The sequence below is a fragment of the Cololabis saira genome, chromosome 6 (genome assembly GCF_033807715.1).
Source record: "Cololabis saira isolate AMF1-May2022 chromosome 6, fColSai1.1, whole genome shotgun sequence".
Lineage (NCBI taxonomy): Eukaryota > Metazoa > Chordata > Actinopteri > Beloniformes > Belonidae > Cololabis > Cololabis saira.
This window is the reverse complement of record NC_084592.1, coordinates 26,077,501-26,098,267: the sequence shown is the minus strand read 5'-3', so window position 1 is coordinate 26,098,267 and position 20,767 is coordinate 26,077,501. Positions and strand designations below refer to the sequence as shown.

At 40.1% G+C, this 20,767-nt stretch overlaps 2 protein-coding genes across 7 annotated transcripts in view; one reads left to right on the top strand and one right to left on the bottom strand.

Moving 5' to 3' along the window:
* The window catches only part of tsc22d1 (TSC22 domain family, member 1), a 106,240-nt gene that overhangs the window by 49,550 nt on the left and 35,923 nt on the right, over nucleotides 1-20,767 (bottom strand). For 3 of the 6 annotated variants that reach the window (XM_061723797.1, XM_061723802.1, XM_061723800.1), the window contains exon 3: nucleotides 18,820-20,545. The exons of the other annotated variants lie outside the window; for them this stretch is intronic. In XM_061723797.1, coding sequence (XP_061579781.1) covers nucleotides 20,276-20,545 — 270 coding nt within the window. In that variant the 3' untranslated portion in view covers nucleotides 18,820-20,275. Of the gene's footprint in view, nucleotides 1-18,819; nucleotides 20,546-20,767 lie in introns of those variants that run through there. 6 annotated transcript variants of the gene reach the window in all.
* serp2 (stress-associated endoplasmic reticulum protein family member 2) lies at nucleotides 11,130-16,987 on the top strand. Its single transcript, XM_061724526.1, has 3 exons — nucleotides 11,130-11,262; nucleotides 15,864-15,936; nucleotides 16,107-16,987. Exons 1-3 carry the CDS (start codon nucleotides 11,179-11,181, stop codon nucleotides 16,145-16,147), a joined length of 198 nt encoding a protein of 65 aa, XP_061580510.1. The 5' UTR covers nucleotides 11,130-11,178; the 3' UTR covers nucleotides 16,148-16,987.

The window sequence follows — 20,767 nt, the reverse complement described above, 5'->3', positions numbered from 1 at the left end:
AGATTTGAGAATAATGTTATTAGATTGAGGAAAAGATTCCTGTTTATTGTCATAGATCAAAGACAGTACTCTAAAATTATTTTTAAAGCATTGAGAAGAGATGAAGAGATTAAAGAATATAGACTTGTGAGATAGATACAAATGGGAGATTATATTGTGTGAACATGGAAGCAGCATTCACACCATTGCGTTTCTGTTTCTCTTCATTAAACAACTTAATATTTATTATTCTTCCACAGGGGTTTGAATGCTATTCGGCTTGATGGCATTCAGTTTATAACTTTGGCACTTTCAATATATCTGTTGTGATGAATAGCCGTGATAATGGGAGCTCGTTTACATGTAGGAGCCTCGGAGTCGGCGTTCCAAAAAAAGCCTAATGACCAGAATACGACTGCGGATGTCAACATGCTGAAGACGAGAAGTCCTAGATGTAGGGTAGGGGAGAAACAGAGCAAGAAGGAAGAAGTTTTACCCATTTCTTCCCCTCAGTCATCGTGGTGAGAGTGATATCTCTGGGAAGTAAAATGGATAAACTTGTATTTCCCAGATATTGAACTGTTTCCATCCATTACCTGCGGCTGCTGCTTGTGATGTCATAAACACGGTTGTTTCCAAGCAACAAAAACAACACCTCACCATTTTCCATTTATGTTTATTTTATTTCAAAAATACATATATTTTTCCCCCCACCTAATTCACACTAAAACAATATATTTTTTCTTTGGGGACTAATAAATGAGTATTCGGTTCAACATCAAAGAGGAACCAGTAACATCAAAGTGTTTTTGGTGCTCTTCTAACGTCTTCAGCAAAGTTAAATCAGTTCTCGGCATTCACACTTTTCACAGGAAATTATTTATTTGCTTATTATTTTACATCAAAAGTTCAACATTTGGGGAATTGTCTGTTGTTTTGTTACAGTTAAACAAGAAAATAAATATGTTCAAATAGTCTGTGCTCTAAATAAAACAAGCTGTACGGTAAATGTATTTAGGCGTTAAGAGTAGACCATCTTCTGATGGAGCACCGGCTTCCCTTTTAAAAGAAGAACATAAAGTCAGAATTCTTTCTCTTGTGTTTGATGAAAGTTTGTTTGCTCGTTTGCGTTTGAACCTGTATTGAGAAGCTATTCAGATGCAGTGTAATAACTCGGGAAGTCACGAAGTGCAAAGTAAAAGCTCCTCTGTTTGCCACTGGAAGGCTCAGATTGTTATTACAACTTCACGCAGGGGATCTATGCTGAAGTCTTGCTCTGAAATCCTGTGGGAAGGGAGCTGTTGCAGGAGGATGGCACAGGGAGTTTAGAAATAATGGGAGTTACACACTTGAAATAGTAAATATAGCCAATTAAAAATGCAAAGTGTATGACTTTTGTTGAAATGATGGCAAAAAGCATTTTTGAAAGACATTTGTGGAACTGAAAACTGAAGTTCTGGCTACTTTTGCACATTTGTCCACTCTCTCTGCTGCACCCGGCAGATCATTGTAAACACACAGGACAGTTTGAACTGCTGTATCTGCGACCAGCTGAATAAGAGAAGAAGAAATGCAATCAGGATGGATTTTCCCGGAGGAAATGAAGGTTCATCTGTCTCATGCTCAGCTGAATCAGGATGGCCCTCAGAGTCAAAACACCCAACAAATAGTTGAAAAACAACCACCTTTTTGCCCCAGGAAATGGAAGTGAAGGGCTTTCCAAGCTACTTTAGTAATTCCATTAAAAAAATGTATCCAATTAATTTTATGACTTTATGACAAGTTCCAAATGTATTTCTTCCTTCAATCATATGACCACACTTCCAAAAACGTTGGGATTCTGTGTTAAATGTAAATAAAAACATGATGAATTCATTTACAAATCTAACCAACCCACTTTTTGTTCACATCACTGCGTGTCAAGGGTGTAACCTGACTGCCTTTTGCACGAGGATAACTGGGATGGACTCCAGCAGATTCCACTTCCCCACCCTGCTCTGAACACGATGAAGTGGGGTTTGATCATTAATGATCAATAATGGTTCACAACAAAACACATTAAACATATCAAATATTAAAACTAAAAAACTGTACAATCTTAAGAAAAAGATTTGTTACTTTCAAATATGATAGAAACAACTTGTCCTAGAAAAATGGAGCAGGGTGATGCTGACAATTGTGGTGCATCCTCTCTTCTGTCCCTATATGCCTGCAAACTGGCAAGACCACTTCTTAGGGTTTGAGGCAGGAATGTTGTCCCATTCTCGCCTGGCTCAACAGTGCTGGCTCATCGTTGTTGTAGTTTCCATGTCTTGGTCCAGCAAATGTTTTCAGTTGGTGAGCGGACCAGCGCTGCACCCAGGAATTAATAATTCATTTCCCTTCTGGGATCAATAAAGTATTTTGAATCAAATTGAAAACAAGTGTACTATGAAACCACATTTTCATAAAGGATGCAATATGTGCTTTAGCATTGTCTTGCTGAAAGTTGCAAGGTCTTCCCTGAAAAACAGGATAAACAAAATGCAGCGATTTCCATCTCCGGCTTTAAATGTAGTTCTGCCTGAGGTCCAAAGATCATGGCCGTCCAACACTGAGGTTACCAGCCTTTTCACCAACACACACAGATTTCTTCAGAGTCTTGGAGTAATTTGTTGATACTGTGCACTGCAGGTGATGAAATATTCAACCGTCAACGTTCTACTGTGAATATATTATGGGGTTATGAGAGCTGCAAATAACTGCATTCAGTTTTTAATGACCTTTTATCCACCATCTCATCTTTTTGAGGGGGGGACTTGGGTTGTATATATTATTCTTTTGACAGATGAATAATTTGAAGACAGCTAAACATTGCTTAACATGTCCTTTAATGCATGCATTTTCTATGTTACACATGCTGCAGGGGTATAGCATAGATTTACATTTTTAACTAAAAGAAAGAAGATAAAATTGCATTAGTATATTGAAATCATATTTTTGTTCAATGCAATAGATTGAATAGATGCCTCCCTGATGTACACTGAAGTGGTTAAAGTGCAACAAAACCATGCAGATCTGTGCATATGCTAGAAAACAGCTTTGAAGTAAGTGTCCACTGTATGCCACTATGCATGAAAGGCTTCGTGGGAGGTGACACTCTAATGTAGAGTGAGCTGTCATAATGAAGAAGCGTTTTCTAATTAAAACATAAAGCTTTGTAAATCTAAACAGTTTATTGACCATTACGGAGTTATTCTGCCTAACCATATAAACCGTTTTTGAGTGTAGTTTTTAACAGAAAGTGGCACAGTGAATTCATATTCTGACTAAATGAGGACATGAGGATTTTGGTGCTCAGATATTGAGCCAGTAGTAAATATTTGTGTGTTAATCCTTTAAACTGCCTGGAATCATGTTTTTAAAGAGAGTAAAAAAAGAATGTTTGAGTGGTTTTGAGAAAAAACAGAGCAGGAGGCCAGTTTGGCTTTTCCAGAGGGTTGTTAAAGAGCTGCACTTGTGTGATGGGAAGTGTGGCTCTCATTCATCCCAGCAGCACGTAAGAGTTCAGAGAGTGTGAGCAGCTCCGCTGCAGCCCACAGCAGCGACACTCAACGCCACTGCTCAATGACTTGAAATAGGCTGAACATGAATGAGCTGCAGCTTTCTGAGTGTGACTATGTATGAAATTACACATGAAGCTTTGTTTGGCCCGGCAGTGTCGGCAAGGAATGAGGCCAACTAATGTGGAGTTAGAAAAAAAAGGGGATCAAATCAAGGTAGGTTGTTTTGGCGTGAAATGAGTTTTAAGCTTATTTGTTTTCATACAGAGCTTATTTTGTTCATTTGACACACCCTCACATGCATACATCAAATATTTCCTTCCTCCCCCCCGCCTCAACCCTCTCTCTTTACGTGGATTCATTTCTAACGTTTCAGCTTTATTTTGCCAGGGTTAACTACTATTTACCCTCCTCTCGTGCAGAGCTTGAAGTACATGTTTGTTCTCCAAAAGTTGAGTTTAGACCATAATTAGCACATCAGGTTTGAGGTAAAAACACCAGAAATGAAGTCAAATATATTTCTCTCAGATTGCAGTGGATTTCTCGCAGCGATGCCGGAAGATTGCATTTTGCTTAACAGTGTCTTCAAAGGAGACGTCTCATATTTTCCACAGTTAAGTCAGTTTATACTTCAGCTGCAGCCTCACACGCAAACAAGCTCTTTTAAATCCTCCACGTGCAACCCTGCAGAGTTTATGCATAATCATTGTTTAAAGGAGCTGTAAACAGGTTTCTCTTCTTCTTTATCTTATGGGTGTATTCTAAATTTCAGTGTTAGAAGAGGCTGGAAAACATGTGGTTTCCTCGTCTGCGCACATGACCTCAGAGACTTCAAATGGTACTCAAATGAACACTTTCCCTGTTTGCTATAGTTGATTTCTTTATTATCTTTTATCTGATCATACTTTATCTTAGAATTAAGGATATCACACTCAGATGAACAAAATAAAAACTTTTTTCATTACTCTGATGCACAATATTAAGCACCCCCATGAGTTAATAGATTCATCTTTTGCAGCAATTATTGAGGTAATTTCTTGTATGACTTTATCAGATGTGCACAGGAGGAATTCTGATCCATATTTCCTTTTTGCTTCAGTTCTCCGAGGATTTTTGGGCGTTCACTTGTATTCATCCCTCTTAAGATCCTAGCAGAGTATTTCAAATCAATTCATGCCTGGACTTAGATAGAATCTTGATTATTTAATTTTTAGGTCACGGTTGACTTGCAACAACAAGGTGCCCAAACTGTGTGTGCAAAAAAAATAAATGCTCCAAACATCACACCTCCACTGCCATTCTCTACACTAGGTATAGGGTGTTTCTGTTGAAATGGTATACGTAGTTTTCTGGAAACATGGCAATGGACATGGAGGCCAAACCACCCCTGTTTCAGCTCATCCTTTTGCAAAGCTTAGGCATGCTTCTATTTTTTAATTTTACCCAGAGGATGTTTTCCCCTGGCTCCAACAGCAGTCTACTTTTTCAGTCTTTCCCTATTGTGCTGTCATGAGCATGCTCAAAAAAGAAAGAAAGAAATGCTTTTCTACAGTGGAGGGTTACGGGACATTTTGATGTTTCTCATAAAAGGATCCAGTCCACGTTCCTTTCGTTTGGTTTTGTATTTGTATCCATCTCTACTCTCGCTGTCATTTGTGCACCTTTTGTTTTTGGTTTACTGTTTCTCTGATCCCCTGCAGTACAACTCAGGTCCTCTCTGTCTCTCTCTCTCGCACGCACATAGACAATAAAGATCCCCTGGGACGGGAAACTGAGAGGCTCCAAAACCAGGTCATGCACTCATGCTGGCTTTGTGCTCATGGGGACATTTGATCTGCAGCCAAAACCTCTCTTGACTTCTGCTGCCTCTCTCACACAAGAAGAAATGTTCCTCTTTTTTCTGTTTTTTTAGTTTTCAGTTTAGTTTTTTGTGTTTTCAGACAGAGCTGTTTACTGAAACAAGATCTTTTCACAAAGCAGGGCGCAGCATCTCAAGATGCTGAGGCTGACAAACACAGACAGCCAGCAGTTGTTGCAATGATTGGTGTCTTGCAGACCTTGGATTGAAAGCAACGCTGGCACATTTATGTCCAAAGGGAATGTTCCTGTTAGCAGTGTGATATTCGCTATAAGAGGAAAACATGAAATCACATTAAGCTGCATAGACATTCCTGGCGGAACAAGTCTTTCAGGAAGCAAACATTGGGGATACACTCATTTGCCAGTGGCTCTATTTTACATATCAGTTATCCTGTCCAGGGCTGGGAGAATAAAAGTACCAACAACAGCAAGGTTTCCCCTGGCCAGGTTATATTGTTCTTTACAAACCGTTTTAATTAAGTCAAGCAGCAGATTATGTTCAGCACTCGAGGCAACACAGTGAATCCCTCCCTTTGTCCTAACAATATAGGAATGCAACACACTTGTCAGTCCACGCTTTCTTATGAGTCAGCTGCTGGGATGAGTGCATCCATCTCATCTTCTCCCCACCGGTAGAGTTTGTGTGCCTCTCTTCCATTCAGTTGCTAGGCAACCCCCTGTACTGTCGCTGCCCTGCTTTCTTCCTCAGCAGCCAGCTTGCTCCTCTTGTAAAAGGATGTGAGTGATACAGATGAGCTGTGACTGATACACAGTAAAATGCTTATTGTTCTGCATATGGCCTTAAGTTGATTATTTATATTCTTTCTTTTTTTTCCTCGCATAGCCAAACTAAAGGCCACTCTTTGCAAGTCACATTTTACGTTTTACTTGTTGCATGCGGATACAGCTCCCTGAAGGTTGTAATTTAAGGTAGCATAATGAGTCAGCTGCTGAGTCCACTACCATGGAAATGAATACTGAGCCTGCATGGAGCAGTGGAAGAGCGGGTTTCAATGATTCACCCCCCCCGGAACACGTTCTAATGTTTATGTGGTGTAAATATTTGCCAAAGAGAGTAACAATATTCTTGAAGCATGTGTTGAGCAGTATAAGGTTCCAGCATCTTGATGGTAAACACAGTTTGATATATATATATATATATATATATATATATATATATATATATGGCAAGAAAAAAACTAAACAAAAAGCAGAAGTAAAAACAACAAAAAATAGGGATGTCATTATTTTATTATCCCATTCATCATCCAACTATTTAGGGTCAAGAGGATCTGCTGGAGCCTGTTATTATCTAAATATCAATATCAATAAATAATGTGAAACATTACAGAACATTAGACTTATACACACACTCATGGAGTAAATGTGAATCATATACTGAAACAAGTGGTGTTTTCTGTGCTTGAGAACCTTTAAATGGGTTTTAGATTTCACTCCCAACTGAATACTTCCAGTATTACACTACTGCATCACTTCCTTTGGGGAGGCCTATCTTCAAGATGTTTCACTCAGCCAGCTGCTCAGATTTGCAGGGTACTGTGACATCACAGAGCCAGAGTAGACAAAGCGCACCTTCCCATCTTCATGTCTACCCAAATTCACATCTATCGTTCACTTGACTCTCACAGCTTTGTGATAGTCAGAGTCAAGTTTATTGGCTGACTCCCCCCTTCAAACCAGTTAAGAAACCAGTCTGTTTCACAAAGGAGTTTCGACAAACTCAGAGTCCAGAAACTAACTCAAAGTCAACAAAGTCTGAGTTAAGAAATTCTGAGTTGTCAGTCACAGGAAAGGTGTTGAGAGCTGGTACAGTCAACTCTGAATGCTGCCCATCATCAATGGAGCTCCGACTACGTGAGTCACCATGACAACGCATAATAAATAGTGATCTTCCTATTTTAGTCTGCTAACACTGAATATATTAGTGCAATCATGTGATGAATATAAGCACATGTTCAGATAAAAGTGTAACACGGCTGTTGCAGCAAAGGAAAGAGAGTTGACGTTGGAGAAAATTGTAGAGCGAGTGAATTAAAATATTAAACGACTGCTCAGTATGAATGATAAATTAATTATATTGTTCTCAATGTCATGTCAGCACAATCCTGGTGGCCATAATAAAATAATAATAATAATAATAATAATAATAATAATAATAATAATAATAATAATAATAATAATAATAATAATATTAATAATATTAATAATAATAATAATAGTAACCCCTGCCTCTCACCTAAAATGAGCTGGGATAGGCTCCAGCAGACCCCCGTGACCCCGCAAGGGATAAAGCGGGTAAGATAATGAATGAATGAATGAATAATAATAATAATAATAATAATAATAATAATAATAATAATAATAATAATAATAATAATAATAATAATAATAATAATAATAATAATAATAATAATAATAATAATAATAATACAACTTGAAACTGTTGACCAGGAAACAGGCTAAAACATATTTCAGACAGGTAACTCAAACGTTCACATTTAAAATTCAGGATAAATGGAAAAATCAAAAGATAAATCATCTAAACTGGGAAATATAAGCGTATTTCAGTCACACTGAAATCCTAAAAGGTACTCACAAGTCAGGAAACTAATTATTTTGAGCAACTGATGTTATTATATGTATATGTTAATTAGGCTACTTGATGACTTTGTGGAAACTGGAAAAATAATAAAACTGGAACATTTACATACTGTATGTGTGATTTGACATGGGGGGGGTTATGAGTCGGTCACCTCTCTCAGTTCTGCATCATTCACTTTCCAAGGTAATAGAGTACATTTGCAAGTAAATAACAGCTCATATAATTAACCACCCAGGGTATTTTGAGTGATGCACGAAACGATAGGATCATAAAAACTGACTGTGACAAACAAAAAGATGTCACAAGTCTGATTTGGTCACATTAAAATCTTCTGTTCACATATCTCTAAAGTGCGTGCTATAGGCCTATGATCGATTATTTGATGAAACTGAACTCTCGTTGAGCTTTGCCAAAGGGAGGAGACTGAACGTAAACCTGCATCACAGCATCAGTTACCGTGGTAACAGACCCAGAGTGATAACCGGCTCAGCTGAGCCCTCTTGCTCGGGGTTAAGTAACCTTGCTTTGTGAAACACAAAACTCCTCCTGTTTCCCTGAGTTTATTACATTTGACTTGTTTGTTTTGCCCATCTGCAACATTGTGCTGTGAAGGATGAGGGAAAAAAAAACAAGCTTCAAAGTCACTCCTGAGAAAACTTATGGATGGCGTGATGGCTCATAAATCCAGTAATATTTACTGTCTGTGTGATCTCGGTCATTTATAGTAAATATTTTAAGTCCACATGCTGCACATTATATATAGGCTACTACATTGTGCCCAAAACACACACTAATACAATAGTGTGCAGTTAGAAAAATGGCCCGAATTTCCGAGATACTGTTTCAACTTCAGTCAGCAGAACTGGAGCAGTTCTGGCGTGAAACTTGGTATTTCGACAAGACTCAATATGTTTACTTTAATAAAACAAAATCCATCTTTTATTGCTCCATCTCCCCCCCTGGTCCCCTCTCATCTCCGCCAGGTGCAGAGCAGGATGCTGTCAAGTTAAGGCTGATTTATGGTTCTGCGTTACACCAACGCAGAGCCTACGCCGTACCCTACGGCGTAGGCTCTGCGTCGATTTAACGCAGAACCATAAATCAGCCTTTACACAACACTTAGCACGGCCGCTTCCTAAACAACTCTCACAATAATAGCTTCACACATTGTTTAAGGTAAAGTTGTTTCAAGAATATATAAAATAGGTATATAAAAATAGTATAAATGATCCGGAGCTTCGCGTTAAATTTAACATATAGTTTCGTGCGTGTTTTTAAAATGCAATTCTGCGCGATTTTGATATTCATGCTCTCAGGGGCGAAAATCCCGGGGGGGACGGGGGGGACAGGGGGGACAAGTCCCCCCCCATTAGTAAAGCTGTCCCCCCCTAGAATAATTTGAGACAGAATTAATAATTTTGGAACAATGCAGTAGTATTTAGTAGTGATGCACCAAAATGAAAATTGTGGCCGAAACCGAAATCGAAAATAATAATAAACAGTAAAATCTCATTACACTTAAAACAAGAGTCATCACCAGAAAAATAACTTGCTATTTGACAATTTTCACCTGTTTCAAGTAAATTTTCACTTGGAATAAGTAGAAAAATCTGCCAGTGCGACAAGATTTATCTTATAAGCAAAACAATCTTGTTCCACTAGCAGATTTTTAAGTGAAAATCTACTTAAAACAGGTGAAAATTGTTGTTTTTTTCCAGTGATGAGTCTTGTTTTAAGTGTAATGAGATTTTTTTTAACTAAAAATTAGACATTTTAACTTGAAATAAGACAAATATTCTTGTTAAGATTTTGGGTTTTTGCAGTGTATTATGTCAGATGTGCTGTATTATTGCCACCTTCCACCTAATACCATTGTTTTGTATTACTCTAAGAAAGGTCTTCTGCCTGTTTGCGAGATAGAGTTGAAAATGTCAAAATGCTGTATTAAAGGAAGGCTAAAACTTTTATTCCTTGTCCCCCACTGGATTTATTCTCTAAAATTTTACTGTTTATTGTCCCCCCCAACCAGTGGTGTAAAGTAACGAAGTACAAGTACTTCGTTATTGTACTTAAGTAAGATTTTTGAGAATTTGTACTTTTATTGATACTTTCATTTTTCTGTACTTTTACTTTTACTTCGTTACATCTTCAAGGAAAAAATCGTACTTTTAATCCGCTATATTTAAAATTGGACACGTTGTTACTCGCTACAAATTAAAGAACAGCACAGCGGGGGCTGATTTATGGTTCCGCGTTACACCGGCGCAGAGCTACGGCGTAGGGTACGCGGCAACGCACACACAGGTGTGCGTCGATTTAACGCGGAACCATAAGGCGGACGGGAAGGAAGAGGGGGCGCGTGAATATACCGAGAAGGAGCCGCAGCTCCCGGGAGAGTTGCGCCGCAGAGGCGGGCCGGAAGGCCGGAGGAACCGCCGTCGCGTCGAGTACCGATGAGGACTGAAGCCTGAATTATGGTTCCGCGTTAAATCGACGCAGAGCCTCGCCGTAGGGTACGGGCCCTGCGTTGGTGTAACGCGGAACCATAAATCAGCCTTGAGCGGCAGCCGACGCGTGTCCATGCGCACCATTCTTTGATTCCACCCCTTCTAAGGTGGTTTTGGCATTTAAAAGTTAAAAAGTCTCATCCTTTATCAGCTGGGGTTGCTTAATGTTGTCACTGCATACTAATTTAATCACCATTATTTAGAGTTGTAAGCAAATTCTTGGATTCTTCATTTCTTTGCAATCCTTTTGAAAATAATTTTGTACTTTGAATTTTGTACTTTGTACTTTGTACTTTTTACTTTTGTACTTAAGTACATTTTACACCATGTACTTTTGGTACTTTATTATATTTAAGTTGAGGTACTTTTATACTTTTACTTAAGTAATGTTCTTAATGGGTACTTTTTACTTTTACTTAAGTAATTTTCAAGCAGAAAATTTGTACTTTTACTTAAGTACAATATTTTTGTACTTTTTCCACCTCTGCCCCCAACTATGAAACGGGATTTTCGCCCCTGCATGCTCTTATTTTGAAATGCACACCGCGCGTTTTCCGTTCCGTGCTTTCTCTGCAGCTTGACGCAGGGCTGCTGTTGTCATCCCGCAGCATCAGAGAATAACGGGATAAACAGTTCATTGGCCCCAGCGCCGTCCTCGCCCTGGAAGATGGTGGCCAAACAGAGGATCCGCATGGCCAACGAGAAACACAGCAAGAACATCACGCAGAGAGGAAACGTCGCCAAGACGCTGGTGAGCCAGATGTGATGTTCTCCCAGACAGCCTGCGCTCCAGCCCGGTGTGGTGATGCTGCTGCTGGCCGCGCTGCCAGCTGTTGGCAGCTGCATGTCTCCCACAGATGCCGCTCCGAGCGTGACTTCACATATTTAGCATGAAATCATCCAAGCTGCTGTCACATGTCGGTTTAATTGACTCTTTCTGCTCGTTACCGCAGTGCAACTTGTGGAAACACACGCACAAACTGTTATAATGGATGGTAAATTACTCAAATGAGTGCTGATACATGTATCAAATGAACAGACTTTTAAAAAAAAGAGAGGAAAAAAACCCGTTTTTTTTCATACAGCTTCTTTGGTTTTTGTAGACACAAAATATTTCATGTTTTGTCTTGCCAAACCAATTATGCTTCTCAAGGCAAGGAAAGGCAAGGCAAGTTTATTTGTATAGCACAATTCAACACAAGGTAATTCAAAGTGCTTTACATCAACATTAAAAGCGGCAAGACATAATTAAACAGTAAATAACAAATAAAATGAAATAAAATTATGAGAAAAGAAAGTAAAATAATAAAATGCACAAGTTGCTGAAAACCAAGGGCAGTAGAGTACCGCAGGTACACATCTCATTTGCGGTTTTCAGAAAGTATTTAATTTAAGAGTATGCTTAAATACCAAATAAATGAAATAAAATGATAAGAAAAGTTAGGGGGTACAATAATAAAAAGCACAAGTTGTTAAAAATAAGGGCAGTAGAGTACAGCAGGTAAGTATTTAATTTAGGAGTACGCTTGAGTAAACAGTAATGTTTTTAGGCCTGATTTAAAGGAGCTGACAGTTCAGGTCTACAGGAAGTTTGTTCCACCGGTGAGGAGCAGAATAACTGAACTGCCTCACCTTGCTTGGTTCTGGTTCTTGGGAACCACAACAAACCAGATCCAGATGAACCTCAGGGGTCTGGGAGCTTCATAGGAACTAACAGATCAACCATGTATTTTGGTCCAAGACCATTCAATGCTTTGTAGACCAGCAGTAAGATTTTAAACTCTATCCTTTGACTCACTGGAAGCCAGTGTAGTGATTTCATGACCGGTGTAATGTGGTCCAGTTTCCTAGTGTTTGTAAGGACTCTGGCGGCAGCGTTCTGGATCAGCTGCAGCTGCCTGATTGATTTCTTGTAAAGGCCTGTAAAGATGCCATTGCAATAATCCAACCTACTGAAGATGAATGCATGAATAAGTTTTTCCATGTCTTGTTTAGACAGAATCCCCTTAATTCTAGCTGTGTTTTTAATGTTTTTTAGGTGGTAATAGGCAGATTTAGTGATAAACTTTAGATGGCTGTTGAAGTTCAGGTCTGAGTCAATAATTACACTCAAGCATACTGTTATACTTGAATTCAGGTCTGCAACACACTCCAATAAAAGCTGGGACTGTAAAGCTTTTACCACTTTGTAATCCTACCCTTCTTCATCACAGCACCTAAGACAATCTGGCTTGTACACATCTTAATGCTGGGGTTGTTCTCACTTGTCTGGTCTGCAAGCAAACTAATCCAGTATCCATACCCTCCTCTTCCTTAGACATGTCTTTGTAATGTGAGTACAATGTGCTTTTACTTTACTTTTTTCCAACATGGTGGCCTCAATTCTTAATGTACCATCTTCATTAATGCCACAGTTACAGTAGTGTGATTGACCTTTGTGAGTGTTGATACAACCCATGCCATCACAGAGCCATCTAGACTGTTGCTAATAACAGATACAGTAATGCTTTTTGGCTTTGATCTGGAGCTCATGGTCCCCATTTCTTCCAAAACTGATCAGGAATCCTGCATCTGGATTTGTCTGACCACAACACATCCCCTCACTGTTTGATTGCCCATCCCAGATGCCGCCAAACTCAAAGACTTTGAGGCCACCTCCAGAAAAGGCTAACTCAAGGCTTCTTTCATGCACAACAAAGCTTCATAGCATTTTTGAAATTAGATCTGTATTCTAGTGCTTAATAAAGGGTTTTTCCCATTATGTCCCTTGATGAATGGAGGTTCTTGATGCAATTGTATCTTTGGGGTGGCAGATGATGGGTGTTGGGTTTAGACATGTGCTCTTGGACTTTACCCGTTTGCATACTGAGATTCCTCCAGATACATACTTTCCTCTGACTGGCACCATTTCAACTCCGGCACTTCCTTTCAAATGTTTTTGTAGCAACATCAGTTGGAGTTGTGTATGATGACTGTGGGGGGCCGCCGGTGGCCTCCTGGAGGAGGAGGCCGCTACAGGGGATGTGATTGGTCTGCAGACATTTTTAGGTAGTTGGAAAGTGCTAAATTGAAATTCATGCACATGCCAGGATGTTTGTCCCAGCAAAATATTCCTGCGAACAGTGTTTACTCCCATCACCCCTCAGTGGTCTTAGGCTGCGTCCCAATACTCCCCCTCGCCCTCGTTTTCTTCACTAACCCTAACTTTTGCGTGTTCCCGTGAAGGTAGTGGTGTCCCAATTCCTCTTTTCACCTAGGGGTAGGGGGCATAACGAGGGCTAGGGGCTGAGAATAGCCCCTTCAAATCGAGGGATTGCAGATGCTCACTTGGCGAGCGAGGGGGTATAAAAAAACTTCCCAGAATGCTTTTCGTCGTCATTTGCGGACTGAATAAAAAAAAAAACATGGTGGACATTTCTTATTTTTTGGGGAATAAAATCAATATTTTGAGTTAGTTTCTGCATAAAAATGCATTTTTATTACATTTCTCGGTGCAAACCAATATTTTACTTTCATAATATTCACTCAGTGAATGTACATAATCCCTTTTTTGTCCGTTGTTCGCTAAGATCGCGCCGGAATATGGTTACGTAACCTACGTAAGCGACGCCGTAGGTTACGTAAGCGACGCCGTAGGCTCTGCGTCTATTTAACGCGGACCTAAACTCCGGAGCCGGCAGACAGAAATCTCTACATTTCGGAGCAAATTTCTTAACAGGCGTAGCTACAACTGTTAGATTTCATCTATTAAACCAACATCTTCCTAAATGATTTATTTCAGCCAGCATAATTCTCAACAGAGCTGCGTCCCTGGAGAGAGTTTCTCTCCCGGGACGACGGAGCAGCCTGACCCGGCGGACACGTCTGTTCTCGGGCTGTGAGCTGAGGTTGCTCCCCGGGGGCGGCGGCTCTTCTCATCTCCGAAAACATCGGGTCAAATTTCTTAACAGGCGTTATTTGGATAAAGTGAGCCCCGGTTGCGGATCTTAAGGTTACCTTTATGCCTGAAAAAATATTAAAACTTAATAAAGTGCCATATTAACAGCGCTACAGCTGAAATTAAAACAGCTTTTGGCTCTCTGCTTCCTGATCAGGTTAGGGATGAAAACGAGGGGGAGTAGGAGAAATGGGACAGGCACCTGGGCCAAGTGCCCTAGATCTCAAGTGCCCTAAAATCTCCCCCTTCTTTTTTAGGGGGTAGGGAAGAAAAGAAGGGCGAGTGGAGAAAAGTTGGGGGAATATTGAGATTGGGCCTTAGGCTTAATGTCATAGCTGATCAGTGAACATTAAGAGGTGAAATGAAGCTAATGAGACAAAACATGAAATATCTGTCTAACATTCCAACTTTTTTTGACTTGAGATTGTATTAGCTGACTACTCAGTGTACGTGTCCTTTAGTAAAGGCCAATTATGATGTATCGCTCTGCTGTTCAATAACATTTCTAGGAAAAAGACAACTGGATGATTAAAGGTGAAGCTGAATGACTATTTAAATGCAAAATGATGCATTTTTCAAAATTGCAGGATTTATGAACTTCCCTCCTGAGATGATCCAAGGAAGCTTAACAGCCATGAAGCACAACTGTCAAACACTGACTTTTCAGCTTCTTTAACTGTAGGTTTGGTGCTGCTATATAGGCTAATGTTGACATTTTTAATATACATTATTGGCCATACTTAAATCCATAGTGGTTTAAATGCTGGTGTTTGTAAGGGGAACTCAAATATTTTGTTGCTGTTCTTGTACTTGTGACTGGGGTCAGACAGCAGACTGAGGAGTGTTGTTTTTTTAGTTCTTTTTTCATTTATTCCTGTTTTTTTTTCATCTCTGTCTCCCCCCCATTAAACTGGCTGAAAACTGCAACTTTATCCGTGTCTGAAAAACATTTTTCCACCTACCCCTTCTTTCTCCAGCTATGTTGACATCATCGCTGACCGTAAAAGCTTCCCCTCCGCAAACATGTAACATGTCCAAACAGATGACATCATCGTGGGGCCAATCCTCTGGATCAGGAGCCGCAATGTGGGGAAGAAATAAAAAAGACGCTAACCCTGCACAAACTCTGCACCTTTTAGTTCCCTAATGAGACGATGGGATGTTTTCAACACAACCCGCAGAGTTGTTTATGCGGGACATTTTTGATGAGCCGCAGCTTCATCTTGTTATGTTTTGGAAAAAACAAGATAAGTGATAGTTGTAGGTTCAAGCAGAAAAAAAGTGACTAAGATGATTTCTTTTAAAAACTGTAGCAACAGCAACATTGGGAAGAAGAGAAACTGTTTTACTTTTGCTTCGCATTCTTATGAATTCTTGACTAATCTACACCATGTGTGTGTGATTCTTTCATATAGCGACCGCAGGAGGAGAAGTATCCGGTGGGTCCCTGGCTGCTCGCCCTCTTTGTTTTTGTTGTGTGTGGATCAGGTACATTTCTTTTTATATATCTTGTATTGTTTTGACGCACCTGGCTAGAGACACTTTTCACTGGTTTTTATACAGATGCCGTCTTGACTCGTCTTCTGACATTGTTCATGTCTATGAATAACCGCAGAGAAGACGGTCGTGGTCTGACCAGTCGGTGTGTGTGCTGTCAGCCATATTTCAGATCATCCAGAGCATCCGTATGGGGATGTGACTCGGGGAAACTGTGGACTCCCCTCGCCTTCCTCATGCCCTCACGGAGCCCGGCCACCCTGCGTCTGCACACTGGAGACCCCTCTCCCTCTGCAGAGGCCCAGAGACACAACCCCCCCGCCCCACGGACAAACCCTTCCCCTGGATCGTCGTCAACAGTGTTGCAGTCTGTGGTTCTGACAGCTTTTCTATGGACAGTCTACAACCACGATGGCTGGAGAGCACGTTGTGTCTCCCGCTTGGCGCCTGTATATGTGCGTGTTAAAGGGATATTTAGTTGTCTTTTAACTGGGGTTGTGTGAAGTTCTTATGAGTATCTGCAATAGACAGCAGTCTTTCTTAACTGCTGAACATCTGAATTGTAAGATCATGTTGCAGGATGGACCATCTTTCACTTTTCATGAAAATGACTAAATATACTGTTCTCTCAAACCGCTGTGAAATGTTTTTAGTTTTGCAGTCAAGAAACTGACCACTCAAGAGCACTTCACATAAGCTCACCTAAAAGGAAAAAAAAAACAACGAAATATCCCTTTAAAAGGTGTGTGTCTCCCACCAGTGAGTTCCGCAAACAATGTGCCATAATTCTCTATTTAACTATTTGTCTGTGTTGTATAAGAACTGTTTTTTTTTTGTTTTTTTTTATAAATATTGAGCATTTAAAGAGTACCCACTTTCAATTGTGCTTTTGCAGTTTGCAGACTATGTTTCTGACTGCACAGGATGGTACCGGAGCAGGCCGAGTCCATGTAGTCGTAATGCCAAACCTCTGGAAACAGCTGCCCCTGCATGTGAGGCAGCCTTCTACACTGCCTGTTTTTACATCTCATTTATTTCTTTTGCTTGACTTTTAATTATGTATGAATACATTTTGAATATAATTTTCATAGTTTTATTTATTTTGTATTGCTTTGAAACGAGCAGTGATCTAAATGTGCTTTATAAATAAACCTGACACACTCGGATAAGCATTCCTTATGTGTTTAATTGGTGAACGTGTGCGGAAGCTCCAACAGTGTTTATGGACTCATATTATCTTCAAACAGTCTAATATGAGCAGGGTTCCAGGTGGAATCGGTGACGGACAGCTGAACTGAAAGCAATGATAGTTCCCCCGCCATGCTTCACTAAAGGTATGAGGTTCCCCTGACGCGCTGCTTGTCGTCTGCACTGAACATTTCTACTCTGGTTGCAAAACAAATCCACCTTTGATTCGCCTCTAGACCAACTTTTCATATCAAAAACAAATCAGATGTTTGCTTGCTTAGGCTTGTGGGGTATTATTTAAACTATCAAGATCATAAGTCATGCTCTACAAACGCTGTTATATTAGCATTTAAAAAATGCAAATTAGGAAACAAAATTCTTTATTGCCGTCAGTATGAAAACTAAAATATTTACGGTTTTGTCTCAACCTAATTTAATCTCAGGTGTGAAATGCATTTCAGAAATGCCTTATAACAATGTTATTTCAAACAAGCTATGTCAACAGGTGATTCTGAAGGTGGTTCAGATCAAATGTACTTGGCGTCCATGAATGGCTGAATTTGAGTGAAGATTTGCAGAAGGTCTTTATCTCGTCAAGGTGACATGACAAAGTTGGTGAAATGTTTAAAAGCATTGCTGTTCAAAGAAATATTTGCCAAACACTGCAATATGAAGCCAATTTTGTATTTTCTGTGCATACGTTTACCTTGTCCAAGGGTACCACTGATTTGTCCAAGCTCAGAAGACACGTGTATGTACGGGGTGGCCAGCCACGCCAATTATGCTCTTCAATACAAAGAATTAGCCTGCGAGGTGTGATTAACAATTCTGCAGCCATAAAAGTTGTTTTGAAAAGTAGCTCATGGACACTACAGTATGGATTATCACAAAGTCATTGGTTCGGTAGGTTTTGTACTGGTAGAAATGGCTATTAATAATAGGGGACTCGGAGGTGAAGGGTACGACCCGGCTAATGGATGGAGCCTTCACAGACCAAAGACAAGAGAGACTATCAAAAGGATAAACATTTATCAACCAATCTAAACAGATGGTGTGGCCTTGAAAAAGTATCTTACACTTGTGCGATGACAGCAATAATGCAGAAAAGAACTGAGATTTTAGAACGACGTACAGTAGGTACAGGTAGTCTCTAAAATGCCATCTCACCTGAGGACAGCCAAGCATTTTTCCAACACTACATTCTGCACACAACTGAAAGAGCTCATTGCAAGGTTTCTTCCACACTAGAATATCTTTTTATGTGGAAGGACAATAACGTTTTAAAAGCTGTACTGTCATAACACGAGTCTGAATGCGTTCCATGCCTAAAATACAGGAATGGTTATAGATGAATTAAATGGGACAGAGAAGTTTAATATCATGCATCTTTAAGCCAGTATTTCAGTCTCTATTTACCCCCCATCTATGCTGCCCCGACAGGGGGAATTTCCAGTCTTGAGTAAGATTCCTGCACTTAAGGAAAAATACAAGTGGTCTGCTTCGGTTTAAAAATATCTGGGCAGGTTGTCAATACCCTGGATTCAACAGAAACTCAAAGTTCAGCTACACGACTTGACTTCATTAAAATGACTGGACCCTCAAAATTAAACTTTTCTGCACTCGGAGACTTGGTTCACATTTGAACGATATTGTGCAAACTTGGTCCGGACTAAGAAATGAGATCAGTTTGTTATTCTTCCTTAAGCATGTTTATTGAAAGTTGTGAAGTTCAGCTGTCAAGTGCAATTGTAGGTATTTATGTTACATTATCTCATCCGGTCTTTGCGGAAACATGCACAGAACATGAGCATACGACTGATACACAGAATGAAAAGAAAGGAAATCTCTACAGTTTGTGTTTTTTTCCCCCATGGTTGTATGTTAAGATCCAAAAGTCACTGTCAAAAAAAAAAAAAAAAAAAAAAAAGAAATTAAAAGAGAAAAACGTGCAATACTTCAGAAACAAAAAGAGCAGTGTGAAAATTGTTTTACAGTCAGAGTTGCAATAAGGGATTAGGACATTGTTGGTGGTGTGTTGCCAGTTAAATAACCTAACTTCCTGTCAATCCACAGTCCTGAAAATACAGCATTAAAAATAGATGACACAGACCGGCTAAGACCACGCGATCCTTGCACATCTGCATCATTCTCAGTGACCTAGATATCATTTGTTTTTTTTTTCTTCCACTCATCCTCCTCACTATTTTACATTGTAGTTACACTATACAGAAATGTACATCTTCTGCCCATCAAACTTTTGGGAGAAAACAAAAACAAAAACAAAACAAAAAAAAAAGCTAAAGAACTGCAGCTTAGCCCCACGTCTCAACCCTGTCAAAAGTTTAAATTACATGCCACTTCAGGGTTGAGAAAACGGCAACAATGAGCTCTGCTGAGGGCAAAATGAGGAGCGTGAAAGTGAAATACTGAAAATAGATTATCATCTCCATAAGAAACCATGTTTTGTTCATCCCACCAACCCACAGTTTAAGTAACATCGTCAATGCTGCCAAGTGTTGTTTGAAATAACCTCCCACCCCTTCCCTATCCCTCCATGTCAACTCCCCCATTCCAGATGGGGACTTTGCCATGATAATAATTGCTCACATTCTTCATCTGTCACTCTGAGAAGATTTGTTATTTCTTCTCAAGTCTCTATCAACATTTAAGAACTACCCTTGATAGAGAACAGCTTTTATTTACATCATTCAGCAAAATGGATAACAACCAATACAATCCTCCACCTCCTGCAGTTCCATCGTCAGTATATCACTTAAAATCCTAACACAGGCACAGTGATTTTTCTTCAAATCTATAGCTAGGTATGTTTTCGTCACTGATGAGTTGTTTTTTTTCTTGGTAAGACATTCTTGTTGATGACCAAGGATTTTTTGGCAAATGTTTGATGAATCAAACTCCTATGAAAACAACCCCCCATACAGAAATCTCAAGATTGTCACCCTCTACTGTGCCAAAGAGCACAGCACTGCTTGTCCTGCTGGGTGCTCCCTTCAAAAAGATAAATATGTGCAAATTTTTGTCTCAACAGCATAACCTCCTGCTGTAGAAGGCAATGTTTGGCTCTGCAGCTGAAGCAGAACTCAAAAATGATAAGTCTGTCAGTCTGTGTGCGCAGGCCAGGCTACGCAGAGGGGCCGGAGGTGTGCGAGGCGGGCTGGGTGAGGGTGGCGGCGTTCGGTGGTCCGGTCGGGGCGGCCGTTGGAGGGGCCGACGGGGAGCCAGTTTGAACCTGGGCCTGGAACTGGGCCATCTGTTCTGGGCTGGCCAATGTCTTCAGCAGCGTGTTCTCCTGCTCCAGCTGCGAGTTGCGCTCAATCAGCTCCTTGATCTGCTCCTTCAGGACCTCCACTTCCTCACGCACAGCATACATCAGGTGACTCTTTACCAGGTCCTGAATCACAAAGAGGAATTGGCTCATGACCGGAATCCATCAATATCACACTGACTGCGTTTACATGCAGTCAATAACCCTTTTAAAACCCAAATATTAGCAATAACCCGGTTTTGCACGGCCATGTAAACACCAATAACCCCTTTGAATAACCCGAATTTGCTCATATTCGGGTTTTTAAAAACCCGAATAGACCCCTGGGTTACTCCTTTTAAAACCCGA

Bases quoted from the DNA above. Each gene is read 5' to 3' on its own strand.
- serp2 (XM_061724526.1), top strand. From the start codon at position 11,179: ATGGTGGCCAAACAGAGGATCCGCATGGCCAACGAGAAACACAGCAAG. The intron at 11,263-15,863 runs GTGAGCCAGATG...TCTTTCATATAG, and splicing joins GAAACGTCGCCAAGACGCTG to CGACCGCAGGAGGAGAAGTA. The intron at 15,937-16,106 runs GTACATTTCTTT...GTGTGCTGTCAG, and splicing joins TTTTGTTGTGTGTGGATCAG to CCATATTTCAGATCATCCAG.